The sequence below is a fragment of the Stegostoma tigrinum genome, chromosome 10 (genome assembly GCF_030684315.1).
Source record: "Stegostoma tigrinum isolate sSteTig4 chromosome 10, sSteTig4.hap1, whole genome shotgun sequence".
In the NCBI taxonomy this organism is placed as follows: domain Eukaryota; kingdom Metazoa; phylum Chordata; class Chondrichthyes; order Orectolobiformes; family Stegostomatidae; genus Stegostoma; species Stegostoma tigrinum.
Window position 1 is genome coordinate 85,931,153 of NC_081363.1, and position 15,359 is coordinate 85,946,511.

The 15,359-nt window shown below is 47.9% G+C and overlaps 1 protein-coding gene across 3 annotated transcripts in view; it reads right to left on the bottom strand.

Annotated features, from left to right (window-relative positions):
• The window catches only part of plekhd1 (pleckstrin homology domain containing, family D (with coiled-coil domains) member 1), a 94,653-nt gene that overhangs the window by 33,560 nt on the left and 45,734 nt on the right, over window positions 1–15,359 (bottom strand). For all 3 annotated transcript variants that reach the window (XM_059649352.1, XM_059649351.1, XM_059649353.1), the window contains exons 8-10: window positions 9,991–10,084; window positions 9,659–9,840; window positions 8,655–8,787 (exon numbers count right to left, since the gene is read on the bottom strand). In XM_059649352.1, coding sequence (XP_059505335.1) covers window positions 8,655–8,787; window positions 9,659–9,840; window positions 9,991–10,084 — 409 coding nt within the window. The remainder of the gene's footprint in view (window positions 1–8,654; window positions 8,788–9,658; window positions 9,841–9,990; window positions 10,085–15,359) is intronic.

The window sequence follows — 15,359 nt, forward strand, 5'->3', positions numbered from 1 at the left end:
GGGCTGTAGGGTCCCGAGGCGGAATATGAGGTGATGCTTCTCCAGTTTATGGGTAGTGTCATTATAACACTCACCTCTGCTTACCTTGACTCTGTTTGCTCCCCCTGGTCCAGGAACTCCCCACCTACGTCTGGGACACCACCCACACCCTCCACCTCCTCCAAATCTTCCAATTCCCTGGCCCCCAACACCTCATCTTCACTATGGATACTTGCATTCCCCATGCGGATGGCCTTAAAGCCTTCCACTTTTTTATCTCCAACAGGCTCCACCAACACACTTCTTCGCTTAACTGAACTCATCCTTACCCTTAACAACGTCTCCATCAACTCCTCCCACTTCCTACAGACTAAGGGGTGGCCTTCCGCTCTGTTCATGTATCACCCCACTAACCTCCGTATCCAGCGTATCATCCTCCGCCACTTCCACCACATGCAATCTGACCCCAATACGAAGGATATATTTCCCTCCCCACCCCTATCTGCCTTCTACAGGGACCACTCTCTCCACGACTCCTTTGTCCGCTCCACACTCCCCACCGGTCCCCTCACCCTGGCACCTTTCCCTGCAACCACAGAAAGTGCTACAACTGCCCCTACACCTGCCCCCTCACCTCCATTCAAGGCACCAAAAGAACCTTCCGCATCAGACAAAGGTTCACCTGCATATCTGCCAAGGCGGTCTATTGTATCCATTGCTCACAATGTGGCCTCCTCTACATTGGTGAGACCAAGCGGAGGCTCAGAGACCGTTTCGTAGAGCATCTGTGCTCTGTTCGTGACAAACAACACCTTCCGGTCGCTAACAATTTTAACTCACCCTCCCACTCCCTGGGCAGCATGTCCATCCTGGGCCTCCTCCAGTGTCACAATGACATAACCTGTAAACTGGAGGAGCAGCACATCATATTCTGCCTTGGGAGCCTACAGCCGATGGCCTAAATATGGAAATCACCAGTTTTTAAATCTCCCCACCCCTGGCCTCATCCCATATCCAAACCTCCCTCTCATCCCGATCTCCTTGATCTGACACAACCTGTCCAACTTCTTCACCACCTATCTAATCCTCCCATCTCACTGACCAATCCCCATCACTCCCTACCTGCACTCACCTGTCACCATCCCACTACCTTCCCCAGCCCCGGCCCTCCAGTCCATATATTTCAGAGGTCCGTTCCCCCTCCCCATTTCTCAAGAAGAGTCCTAACCTGAAACGTCAACTTTCCTGCTCCTCTGATGTTGCCTGGCCTGCTGTGTTCCTCCAGCTCCATGATAACAAAGTGTGGAGCTGGATGAACACAGCAGGCCAAGCAGCATCTCAGGAGCACAAAAGCTGACGTCTCAGGCCTAGACCCTTCTTCAGAGAGGGGGATGGGGAGAGGGAACTGGAATAAATACGGAGAGAGGGGGAGGTGGACCGAAGATGGAGAGAAAACAAGATAGGTAGAGAGGACAATATAGGTGAGGAGGTAGGGAGGGGATAGGTCAGTCCAGGGAAGATGGACAGATCAAGGGGGCGGGATGAGGTGGTAGGTAGGAAATGGAGGTGCGGCTTGAGGTGGGAGGAAGGGATGGGTGAGAGGAAGAACAGGTTAGGGAAGCAGAGACAGGCTGGGCTGGTTTTGGGATGCAGTGGGGGGAGGGGCAGAACTGGGCTGGTTTTGGGATGCAGTGGGGGAAGGGGAGATTTTGAAGCTTGTGAAGTCCACATTGATACCATTGGGCTGCAGGGTTCCCAAGTGGAATATGAGTTGCTGTTCCTGCAACCTTCGGGTGGCATTGTTGTGGCACTGCAGGAGGCCCATGATGGACATGTCGTCTGAGGAATGGGAGGGGGAGTTGAAATGGTTCACAACTGGGAGGTGCAGTTGTTTGTTGCGAACCGAGCAGAGGTGTTCTGCAAAGCGGTCCCCAAGACTCCGCTTGGTTTCCCCAGTGTAGAGAAGGCCACACCGGGTGCAATGGATACAATATACCACATTGGCAGATGTGCAGGTGAACATCTGCTTGATATGGAAGGTCATCTTGGGGCCTGGGATGGGGGTGAGGGAGGAGGTGTGGGGGCAAGTGTAGCACTTCCTGCGGTTGCAGGGGAAGGTGCCGGGTGTGGTTGGATTCTAGGGGAGTGTGGAGTGGGCAAGGGAGTTGCAGAGAGAGTGGTCTCTCCAGAAGGCAGACAAGGGTGGGGATGGAAAAATAGCTTGGGTGGTGGGGTCGGATTGTAGATTGCGGAAGTGTCGGAGGATGATACGTTGTATCCGGAGGTTGGTGGGGTGGTATGTGAGAACGAGGGGGATCCTCTGGGGACGGTTGTGGCGGGGACGGTTGTGGCGGGGACGGGGTGTGAGGACAGTGTTGCGGGAAATGCGGGAGACGCGGTCAAGGGCATTCTCGACCACTGCGGGGGGAAAGTTGCGGTCCTTGAAGAACGTGGACATCTGGGATGTGCGGGAGTGGAATGCCTCATCCTGGGAGCAGATGCAGCGGAGGCAGAGGAATTGGGAATAGGGGATGGATTTTTTTCAGGAGGGTGGGTGGGAGGAGGTGTATTCTAGGTAGCTGGGGGAGTCAGTGGGTTTGAAATGGACATCAGTTTCTAGCTGGTTACCTGAGATGGAGACTGAGAGGTCCAGGAAGGTGAGGGAACCATTTCAACTCCCCCTCCCATTCCTCAGATGACATGTCCATCATGGGCCTCCTGCAGTGCCACAATGATGCCACCTGAAGGTTGCAGGAACAGCAACTCACATTCCACTTGGGAACCCTGCAGCCCAATGGTATCAATGTGGACTTCACAAGCTTCAAAATCTCTCCTTCCCCCACTGCATCCCAAAACCAGCCCAGTTCTTCCCCTCCCCCCACTGCATCCCAAAACAAGCCCAGCCTGTCTCTGCTTCCCTAACCTGTTCTTCCTCTCACCCATCCCTTCCTCCCACCTCAAGCCGCACCTCCAATTCTTACCTACCACTTCATCCCGCCTCCTTGACCTGTCCATCTTCCCTGGTCTGACCTATCCCCTCCCTACCTCCTCACCTATACTCTCCTCTCTACCTATCTTGTTTTCTCTCCATCTTCGGTCCGCCTCCCCCTCTCTCCCTATTTATTCCAGTTCCCTCTCCCCATCCCCCTCTCTGAAGAAGGGTCTAGGCCCGAGACGTCAGCTTTTGTGCTCCTGAGATGCTGCTTGGCCTGCTGTGTTCATCCAGCTCCACACTTTGTTATCTTGGATTCTCCAGCATCTCCAGTTCCCATTATCACTTCCTCCAGCTCCATACTGTGTTATCTCTGTTCTACCCTTGATGCCTTTCAACTGCTGAGCTCAATTCCAAATATTGGGTTAAGAACTGCTCCCTCCCTTTCTGGGATTTTTCCATTGACTGGGTGAAAAAATTCTCCTGAATAAGTTTGAAGAATTTTGCTCCCTCCCCTTCTTGCTGGCACAAACTATCCCAGTTGGTGTTTGGAGAGTAAAATATCCCATCCGTTTATACCCATATTACTCTTGCATTCTCTGAAAGCTGATTAATTATTTGATTCTCTCTCTCTCACTTTGTTTCTCTTGTTCCCTCTCTCTGTCTTTCTTTCTGTCTCTCTTTCTGTCTGTCTGTCTGTCTCTCTCTCTCTCTCTTTCACCCTCTCTCGTTCTCACCCTTTATTGCTCCCTCTCCCTTTGAATGTTTGAGGACCCACAGTGTCAGGTGCAGTAATGTGTTCAACATTTTTGTATTTTTACGACTTGCCATATGATCTCATTGAGTGACCTTTACAAGATATCAACCCTCCTCATCTCCATAGTCAACTCCTTGATCAATATTGCAACCATCCAGCAGCTCCCTACTCTTCACTCACTATCTTGGCTGGATACCTGCAGGAATGTTGATCCATCAAGGTTGCCCATCTTCCAAGTCTTGGTTATAGCCAGGATATCATACTCACACGTGCCTATCTGTGTCTTCGGATCACTTATCTTATTCCTTAGGCCTCTTGCATCAAAATGTATTTAGCCTTGCTAAACTCACTTCTTTCTTATCTAGCCTATGTTTCCTCTGCATTTCAGACTCTCACTTCTAATTTCATCTCTGCTTCTCTCCCATGAGCTACTTGTCAGAAGCCCATCTCTCCATCAATCTACTTTAAATCTAACAATATTACCTAACCTCCCCACAAGGACATTTGTCCTGTTCCTATTCAGATTACATCTCATTACTACTCTAACCTGTACAGGTCCCACTATTCCCAGAATTGGATTGATGCCAACACCATGACTTCAATTCTCACACTGGCTGAGGTTATCATAAAGCAGTGTCCTTCACAACCTCTCCCTTCCACCAGTTGCCTCTCTTTCTGCCTAATGAAAGAGCAGCTCTGTGCTCTGAAAGAACTGTGATGAATTTACTTTTAAAAATGCTCACCACCCTACTTAAGAACAGCTAGGATGGGGACATAAATGCTGGCCAGCCAGCAATGCCCACGTCATAGGAATGACTAAAAAAATTAGTATTATTATTATTTCAACTTTTTGTACAGGACCCACCACTCCCAGAAAAGGTCCCAGCGCGTCTGGATTCTAAAGTGTTTCCCATTCCTCTAGCTTATAAATTCATCTTCTGTATCTTTTTCTATCTTAAATCATCTATACTCCCGTGTGGTGCTGGGAATAATGAGTTAAATCTTAATTTTTACTTTCCTAGCTAACTTCCTAAGGTCTTCTTTCAGGACCTTGTTTCTCTTTCTTCCCATGTTCTTGGCCCCAATATAGGCCACAACCTCTGGGTGTTGATCTTTCTCCTACAGAATATCCAACAGCCATTCTGTCACATCCTTGATTGTTGCACCCCAGAGCCAATAAAGCATCCTGGAGTCACTTCTCCAGTTGCTGGAACCCTGTTTTTTACTCTTACTAATAGCTATCATTGGCCTTCCACATTTTCTCCTCTTTCCACTACATCTCCCTTGCAGGTCGACCATGCACAGTGCCATGTCCAAGGCTCTAGCTGACCTACTGGGCTGATCGGCTTTCCAAGGCTGATGTTGATTTGTGAGCAGGATGCACTTGGGGTGGGATTCCCTCACTGCCTGTAAGGTCTGTTTGGTGGTTACCCATTCATTCACTGCTACACTTCCTTAAACGACACAGTGACCATGTCCAAAAACTTGTGTCCATGAAACTCTCAGCCTTGTAATTACAATGTAGTGCCTCCTAGGTGCCAAAACCTGGAGCCCATGTTGCTTCTCTAGCTGGAGCACCTTCCATCCATGGTCATTGAGATCACCAGGACGGTCTAGGACATCCCAGACAGACAGTAGGAGACAGACTTGGGCTCCTATCACAGCCTGTGGTAATGCTGGTCATCGTCATGTAATCACTAAATAATTCCAGTAAATGATAAACTTTGTCACTTTCATTCAATGAGACTTGCCTAGTTAGACCAGAACGGTCGATGCATTAAACCACAGGAGGATACTGCACAAGAAGCTCCTCCTAGAATCAAGATTCATTGCAGAGAACTGAACACTTTGAAAAACTAAACAAAATTGAGGCTGCAGACTCCACGGAGAGAAAGGAAGACTTGCATTTACATGGTGTCTGCAGGATATCCACAGTGCTTTCCAGTTCTTGAGGAATTTGCAGTTATGTAGCAGCCAACTTGCACGCAGCAAGTTCCTGGTAAACGTGTCATGATAATCACTGAATGATCTGTTTTCATGAAAACTGCTTGAGGGGTAAGCAGTGGTCAGGGCACTGGGATCAACCTTTGGACTCTGGATTCCATACTCGGGTCTTGAGTGGGATCGCCGTTCAGTTTAGAAGCTAGGCAGCTAACCATCGAGTCATGGGTGAGAATGTATCCTCTCGTAACATTCACCCGAGGATTTGAGAATTGGCCAACTGCTCGGTCCCCATGATTGAAATGGCAGGTGGAGTTTACTTTAGGTAAAGGTGAGGTGTTGCATTTTGGTAGGACAGACCAGGGCAGGTCTTACACAGTTAATGGTGGGGCCCTGGGGAGTGATGACCACTGAGGGGTGCAAGTACATAGTTCCTTTGGTGTCAAAGGTAGAAACGGTAGTGAGACTGGCACTTGGCATAGAACATAGAACATAGAACATTACAGCACAGTACAGGCCCTTCGGCCCTCGATGTTGTGCCGACCTGTCATACCAATCTGAAGCCCATCTAACCTACACTATTCCATGTACGTCCATATGCTTATCCAATGTCGACTTAAATGTACCTAAAGTTGGCGAATCTACTACCGTTGCAGGAAAAGCATTCCATTCCCTTACTACTCTCTGAGTAAAGAAACTACCTCTGACATCTGTCCTATATCTTCCACCCCTCAATTTAAAGCTATGCCCCCTTGTGCTCGCTGTCACCATCCTAGGAGAAAGGCTCTCCCTATCCACCCTATCTAACCCTCTGATTATTTTATATGTTTCTATTAAGTCACCTCTCAACCTTCTTCTCTCTAATGAAAAGAGTCTCAAGTTCCTCAGCCTTTCCTCATAATACCTTCCATCCATACCAGGCAACATCCTAGTAAATCTCCTCTGCACCCTTTCCAAAGCTTCCATATCCTTCTTATAATGCGGTGACCAGAACTATACACAATACTCCAAGTGCGGCCGCAGCAGAGTATTGTACAGCTGCAGCATAACCTCTTGGTTCTGGAACTCGATCCCTCTATTAATCAAAGTTAAAACACTGTATGCCTTCTTAACAGCCCTGTCAACCTGGGTGGCAACTTTCAAGGATCCGTGTACATGGACACTGAGATCTCTCTGTTCATATACACTACTAAGAATCTTACCATTAGCCCTGTACTTTGCCTTCCAGTTACTCCTATCAAAGTGCATCACATCACACTTGTCTGCACTAAACTCCATTTGCCACCTCTCAGCCCAGCTCTGCAGCTTATTTATGTCTCTCTGCAGCCTACAGCATCCTTCGTCACTATCCACAACTCCACCGACCTTAGTGTCATCTGCAAATTTACTAACGCATCCTTCTACGCTCTCATCCATGTCATTTATAAAAATGACAAACAGCAGTGGACCCAACACCAACCCTTGTGGTACACCACTAGTAACTGGTCTCCAGGATGAACATTTCCCATCAACTATTACCCTCTGTCTTCTTTCAGCAAGCCAATTTCCGATCCAAACTGCTATATCTCCCACCAGTCCATTCCTCCGCAATTTGTACAATAGCCTATTGTGGGGAGCCTTATCGAACGCCTTGCTGAAATCCATATACACATCAGCCAGTTTACTCTCATCTACCTGTTTGGTCACCTTCTCAAAGAACTCAATAAGGTTTGTGAGGCACGATCTTCCCTTCACAAAACCGTACTGACTATCCCTAATCAAATTATTCTTTTCTAGATAATTATAAATCCTATCCCTTATAACCTTTTCCAACACTTTACCAACAACTGAGGTAAGGCTCACTGGTCTATAATTACCAGGGTTGTCTCTATTCCCCTTCTTGAACAGGGGAACCACATTTGCTATCCTCCAGTCGTCTGGCACTATTCCTGTAGACAATGGCGAGTTAAAGATCAATGCCAAAGGTTCGACAATCTCCTCCCTGGCTTCCCAGAGGATCCTAGGATAAACCCCATCCGGCCCAGGGGACTTATCTATCTTCATCCTCTGTAGGATTTCTAATACCTCTTCCTTGTGAACCTCATGTTTGCCTTCATTGGTCACAGCAGTGTGTACAGGAGTTGGGACATTATGTTCCATCTGCACACAACATTTGTTAAAGCTACATTTGGAGTACTGTGTACAATTGTGGTCACCCGCTATTGGAAGGATGATATTAAACTGGAAAGAGGGCAAGAAAAGATTTACAAGGACATTACCGAGACTGGAGGATTTGAGTTATAAGGAGAGCGTCTAGGCTGGGACCTTTCTCCTTGCAGCTTAGGAGATTGAGGGTCAGCCTTGTAGAGTTTTATGAAATCATGAGGGGCTTGGATAAGGTGAATGGCAAATGCCTTTTCCCCATGATAGGGGAGTCCGAAACTAGAGGGCACAGGTTTAAGTTGAAAGGAGAAAGATTTAAAAGGGACCCGAGGGTCACCTTTTTCATGCAGGGGGTGGTGTGTGTATGGAACAAGTTGCCATGGGAAGTGGTGGAGTCTGGTACAATCATGACTTTTAAAAGACATTTGGGCAGGTGCATGGAAAGGACAGGTTTAGAGAGACATGGACCAAATGAGGGTAAATGGGACTCCAGTTCGGTTCCGGAAACCTTCTCGGCACGGACCCTTTGTGCCAAAAGGTCTGTTTCCATGCTGCACAATTCTGTTGATGCAAGGCAGCTTGGGCAAAGGTTGTCTTTTTACAATGTATGAAATAAGGGCAGAAATACACCATTCGGCCCCTCGAGACTGCTGAACTGTCCATTCAGATTGCAGCTGATTTCAGAGGGAGGGGATGCGATCCCCTGTATTGCTGAGACCAATTGGGTGGTCCTCCAATAGTTTGCCATTCCAATACAACATCCTGTTCCCAAATTAACCTCTCTGTCCCCCGTGCTCCAGTGAAACCAGCACGGCACTCACTGCCCCCAGCCCCGTAACTATCCCCCTCTCCCTCCAAACCCGGAGGACACGCTGAGTAATCTATCCTGCAATGCGCTCTCACCTTCAGTTCACTCTCTGTCTTCTGTTTCTCTGCTGTCAGCTCCGAGAGCGAGACCTGGAGCTCCTGGGACTGGGTGGAATAAAACTCACGTTCCTCCTGCAGGGCACAGGCTCTCTTTTCATTCTCCTGTAGCCTGCAGGGGAGAGAAAGGCAACAACATGCATTGATATAGCACCTTAATATCGCATCTTACAGTGTGCCGAAACACTTTTTTTTGTCTTTATTCATTCACAGGCTGGCAAGGCAGCATTTATTGCCCATCCCTAATTGTCCAGTGGGCAGTTAAGACTCAACCACATTACAGTGGGTCTGGAGTCACATGTAGGCCAGATCAGGTAAGGATGGCAGTTTCCTTCCCTAAAGTGAACCAGATGGGTTTTTCCTGACAATTGACAATGGGTTCGTGGTCATCATTAGATACTTAATTCCAGATATTTATTGAAATAAAGTTCCACCAACTGCTGTGGCGGGATTCAAACCCTGTCCCCAGAACATTATCTGGATCTCTGGATTGACATCCATCGATGATACCACTAGGCCAGCACCTCCCCAGCCAAAGGAGTCCTTTTGCTGTCTACTTATTGGGTTGGAAGGGAGACAACAAACTAAGGGTATTTTCCAGGTTTGGAGTTACTACTGAGTGCGACAAATTCTATCCCTAAGCATAGAGCCTAGTCAGAGCAGCAACAATGATAGGGGTTTGTACATGCATTTGTATAGCATCCTTAACACCTCCCCCAACTTCCCGGAAGATCCATAGGAGAGTTAGCAAAGAACATGTATCACCCAGACTGATGAGGCGGCCTGAAGTCCACAAGCTGTTGGTCAAAGGTTTGAGCCTTAAAGGAGGAAAAGCAGAAGGGTGAGCTGCTGAGGGTAGCTAAAAGGTTGGGAAATTCCTGGATACACCGTATAAAGTGGGGTGGGGGGGTGGGGGAAGGAGAGCTTTGAGAGCTTTGAAAACTTTGAAAAGCCAAACCCATCAGTGCCCCTCCTTTCCTCACCTCTCCTCTGCTAGCTGTTTCTCATGTTGCAGTTTCTTCATGTCCTCTTCGATCTGCTGGAGGATGGCCCTTAAAGTTCCGCTGGATTGGCAGAGCTGCTGGTTCTTGCTGCTCAGCTCTTGAGCCTGGTGCTCGCTGTCCTTCAGCCTCTGCAAGGTCCTCTGCTTCTCCTGAGACAGCGCCTAGGTGAGGGGAGAAACCAGCACATTTGGTGAATCGAGGAAGCCATCCTCCCACCCCGCGCTCCTCTCCCGGCGACAAACCCCACGCCCCAAGGCTATTGCACCCTGCACTGACACTCCAGGTAGGGAAATCCCATTTCAAAGCCTCACCTCCAAGTTGTTCTGCAGGGACTCAGAGAGATGGTGAAGGTGCTTCTTCTCTTCTTCCACTGCTGCCAGCGAGCTGACCGTCACCTCCAGCTCCCTGAAACGGGCAACAACAAAGTCAGCGCCACCCCCTCTCGCATGCAAATCTGCCTATCCAGGCTGCCCTCACATATGGAATGGCCTACTCCAACTCCCTTATTTGAATGTAACAATGGGAAATGTTCACAGCTTATTTGTGCACTATAAGATCTCACAAATGCCAAGTGAAAGCATGATCAGATGAGCTGAGCCACAGGGGAGGAAGATGGCGTTATAATGCCCTCTCTGATGAAGGGTCTAGGCCCGAAACGTCAGCTTTTGTGCTCCTGAGATGCTGCTTGGCCTGCTGTGTTCATCCAGTCTCACATTTTATTATCTTGGAATTCTCCAGCATCTGCAGTTCCCATTATCTCTGCCCTCACATAGCGTCGCTCTGCAAGCTCACCCTCAGAGAGCCCGACAGCTTCAATAAATTCAGTGCACGGTTCTATCCTCCAACTCAGTCACTGTTGTAAGTGGACAGAATGCTGGCCTCCTTACTCAGGGAAGGATATCAATGTTGTGGAGACAAACCGGAAGAGGTTTATTGGATTAATACCGGGAACAAGTGAAAGTTTGGACATAATGGGCTCATTTCCACCAGAAGACAGAGGGTGGCCTTTCATTATGAAGAGAGAATGGATAGACTATACTTGTGTCCCTTAGAGGGAAGGGGATTGAGAGGAGATATGATTAAGGTGTATAAAATTGTGAGGGGCATGGATAGGGTAGACAGTGTAGTGATTGAAATGTAAGGCAGCCTCATAGAATATGAGTTCCCTGATTGGGGCTGTTAATCTAGTCCAATCTAGGACCCCTGGCTGACATAAAACAAAGACTGTCAGAGATACACTCCAAGAGCTGACATTGAAACGAGGCAGGACTAAAGTCAAGGATAAGAGATAATGGGGTCTGCAGATGCGGGAGAATCCAAGATAACAAAGTGTAAAGCTGAATGAACACAGTAGGCCAAGCAGCATCTCAGGAGCACAAAAGCTGACGTTTCGGGCTGTTCATGTGTAAATAAAGGGTGACTTTGTGATGGATACTGGCCTCTGCGGAGTGATTTCAAACAGGAAGACACTTTTCCCCTTGATGCAGGGATGAATTACCAGGGGACATAGATTTAAGTTAAGGGGCAGTAGGTTTAGAGGGGCTGGGGTAAGATCTTTTCACCCAGAGGGTGAACTTACTGCATATAGGGACAGAAACCCTTACAACATTAAAGAAGTACTTAGATGTGCATTTGTGACTCAAGGCATTCAACGTTATGGGTGTAGTGTTGAAACTGGGATTAGAATAGTTGGGTACTTGTTTTGGACTGACAGACGCAATGGACTAAAGGGCCTTTCTCTGTGTTTTAGATCTCTGTAACACGATGACTTGATTGAAGTGTAGATGAGCCTGATTAATCTTCTTGAGGTAGACATGGAAAAGATGTTTTCTCTTGTGGATCAGTCCAGAACTAGGAGGGACTGGCTTGAAATTAGGAGTCGCCCCTAGTAGGACCAAGATGAAGAGAACCTTTTGTTCACTCAGAGGGTTGTGAGATAATGGACACCTCTGCCTTAGAAGGTGCGGAGAGAGGATCATTGAAAATTTTTTAAGGTGGAAGTAGAAGGGTTCTTATTAGGGATAGGACAGTGGAATTCAAAGAGATTATAGAATCATAGATCGGACATGATCTTAGTGAATATAAGCAAATTTGAGGGGCTGAATGGCCTACTCCAACTCCCTTATTTGAATGTAACAATGGGAAATGTTCACAGCTTATTTGTGCACTATAAGATCTCACAAATGCCAAGTGAAAGCATGATCAGATGAGCTGAGCCACAGGGGAGGAAGATGGCGTTATAATCATTGCTAACAAATTAATCCAAGCAAAGAGATTAACCAACAGGACATGACTTAATTTGCATTTAAATAAAACTTTTAACATGATGAGAATGTCCCAAACCAACTTCACAGAGGTTCATGTTGGGGAAACGTTGACACCAAGTCATGACGTCAGGTACCATAGGCTTTAGGAAGCACCTTAAAGAAAGGGGGAGAGGCTGAGATTAAGACAGAGACAGAGGAAGAGAGAGGAGGGGAGAGTGTGTGTGAGAGAGTGAGAGGGAGAGGGGCAGAGATAATAAAAGGGTGAGAGGGGCAGACAGGGTGAAACTGAGATGGGGAGAGGGTGGGAGGGAGAGGGGGGAGCGGGCAAGAGACGGGAAGGGGGCAGAGACAGCAAGGGGGTGAGGGATAGAGATGGCGAGGGGGTGAGGGTTGGAGACACGAGGCAGTAAGGGGCAGAAATGGCGAGGGGTGGAGACAGCGAGGGGACGAGGAGTAGAGGCGGCGAAGGGGCAAGGGGCAGAGACGGCGGCGAGGGATAGAGACAGTGAGGGGGCAAAGAGCAGAGATGGTGAGGGGCCAAGGGGTAGAGAGAGCAAGGGGTCGAGGAGTAGAAACAGTGAGGGGTGAGCGGCAGAGATGGCAGGGACGAGGGGCAGAGACAGTGAGCGGGCGAGGGGTAGTGACAGTGAGGGGGGGCAATAGGGCAGGGTCAGAGATGATGAAAATGCGAGAGGACGTATTTGAGAGGGTGTGCGTAGCAAGGGGTGGGGTGGAGACCATGCATGAAAGTGCGAGACTTTGTGGGGGAGAGGGCATGGTAGAATGGAGTTGTTTAAAGAAGTAATTCTGAAGCTTAGTGCCCAGTCAGCTGAGAGCACAGCTTCCCTTAGGAACATAGAAAATAGGAGGAACAGGCCATTCAGGCCTTCAACCCTGCTCCATCATGCAATCTGACCATGGCCGATCATCCAGTTCGGTACCCTGTTCCCACTTTCTCCCTACGCCTTTAGATCTAATTCTTAGGGCTGAAGGGATCAAACTCCTTCTTGAAAATATTCAGTGTTTTACCATAAGACCACAAGACCATAAGACACAGGAGCAGAAAATAGGCTATTCGGCCCATTGAGTCTGCTCCATTCAATCATGGCTGTTCCTCAACCCTTTTCTCCCACTTTCTCCCTGTAACCCTTGATCCCCTTGATAATCAAGAACCTATCTATCTCAGTCTTAAATGTACTCAATGACCTGGCCTCCACAGCCTTCTGTGAGAGTGAATTCTATAGATTTACCACTCTCTGGCTGAAGACGTATCTCCTTATCTCTGCTCTAAAAGGCCCCTTTACTCTAAGGCTGTGCCGGCGGGTCCTAGACTCTCCTACCAATGGAAGCAGCTATCCCAACATCCACTTTGTCCAGATCATTCAGTATTCTGTAAGTTTCAATTCTCATCCTTCTAAACTCCCAGGAGTATAGCCCTAGAGCCCTCAAACGTTCCTCATATGTTAAGCTTCTCATTCCTGACACCATTGTCATAAACATCCTCTGAACCCGCTCCAGGGCCAGTACGTCCTTTCTGAGGTATGGGGCCCAAAACTGCACACAATACTCCAAATGTGACCTGACCAGGGCCTTATAAAGCCTCAGTAGTACATCCCTGCTTTTTTTTATTCAAGTCCTCTCAAAATAAATATCAACATTGCATTTCCTTCCTGACTATTGATTCAACCTGCAAGTTTACATCATCATAGAATCCCTACAGTGTGGAAACAGGCCCTTTGGCCCAACAAGTCCACACCCACTCTCAGAACATCCCATCCAGACCCACCATCCTATAACCCATCGAATCTACATATCCCTGAACACTATGGGCAATTTAGCATGGCCAATCCACCTAGCCTACGTATCTTTGGACTGTGGGAGGAAACCAGACCACCTGGAGGAAACCCATGCAGACATGGGGAGAATGGGCAAACTCCACAGAGTTCCCAAGGGTGGAATCAAACCCAGGTCCCTGGCGCTGTGAGGCAGCAGTGCTAACCGCTGAACCACAGTGCCACCTCAAGTGTACCTTGAGAGAATCCTGAACTAGAACTCTCAAGTCTCTTTACATTTCAGACTTCTGAATCTTCTCCCCATTTAGAAAATAGTCCATGCTTATATTCTTCTTCCCGAAGTGCACGACCTCACACTTTCCCACACTGTACACCATCTGCCACTTCTTTGCCCACTTTCCAAACCTGTCCAAATCTTTCTGCAGCTTCCCCATCTCCTCAATACTACCTGTCCCTCCATGCAGCCGTGTATCATCTGAAAACATAGCCAGAATACCCACAGTTCCGTCATCTAGATCATTAATGTATAACGTGAAAAGTTGTGGTCCCAACACTGACCCTTGCGGAACACCACTTGTCACGAGCTATCATCCTGAGAAAGAGCCTTTTATCCCCACTCCACTTTCTGCCAGACAGCCAATCTTCCGCCCACGCTAGCACATTGCCTTTAACACCATGGGCCCTTATCTTCTTCAGCAGCCTCCCGTGGGGTACCTTGTCAAAGCCTTCTTGAAGTCCAGGTAGATAACACCCATTGGCTCTCCTTGGTCTGCTGTGCTCATTACTTCCTCAAAGAATTCTAGCAGATTTGTCAGACATGACTTCCCCTTGATGAAACCATGCTGACTTTGCTCTACTTTACCATACACTTCCAAATATTCAGAAATCTCATCCTCCACAATGGACTCCAAAGTCTTACCCACAACCGACGTTAGGCTAATCGGCCTGTAATTTTCCATCTTTTGCCTTACTCCCTTTTTAAACAGGGGTGTCACGTTAGTGATTTTGTAGTCCTCTCGGGCCCTCCCTGATTCTGGCGCTTCCTGAAAGATCACCACTAATGCTTCCACTATCTCTTCAGCTATCTCCTTTATAACTCTGGGGTGTAGTCTATTTGGTCCAGGTGATTTATCCACCTTCAGGCCAATCAGTTTTACTAGCATCTTTTCCTTGGTGATGGCCAACATACTCAGCTCTGCCCCCTGACTCTTTTGAATTTTTGGGATATTACTTGTGTCTTCCACTGTGAAGATTGATACAAAGTCATTATTCAGTTCCTCAGCCATTTCCTTGTTCCCCACCACTATCTCTCCACCGTCATTTTCCAGTGGTCCAATGTCTACTTTTGCCTCTCTTTTGCCCTTTACATACCTAAAGAAACTCTTACAGTCTTCATTTATATTACTGGCTAGCTTACCCTCATATTTAGTCTTTTCCCTCCTTATTTGTTTCTTTGTTGGTCTTTGTAAACTTCCTACTCCTCTGGTTTCCCACTGGTCTTCGCCACGTTATATGCTTTCTCTTTTGCTTTTATGCTATCCCTGACTTCCTTCGTCAGCCACGGTTGCCTCATCCTGCCTGTAACATGCTTCTTTTTTACCCAGGGATGAATTTGTGCTG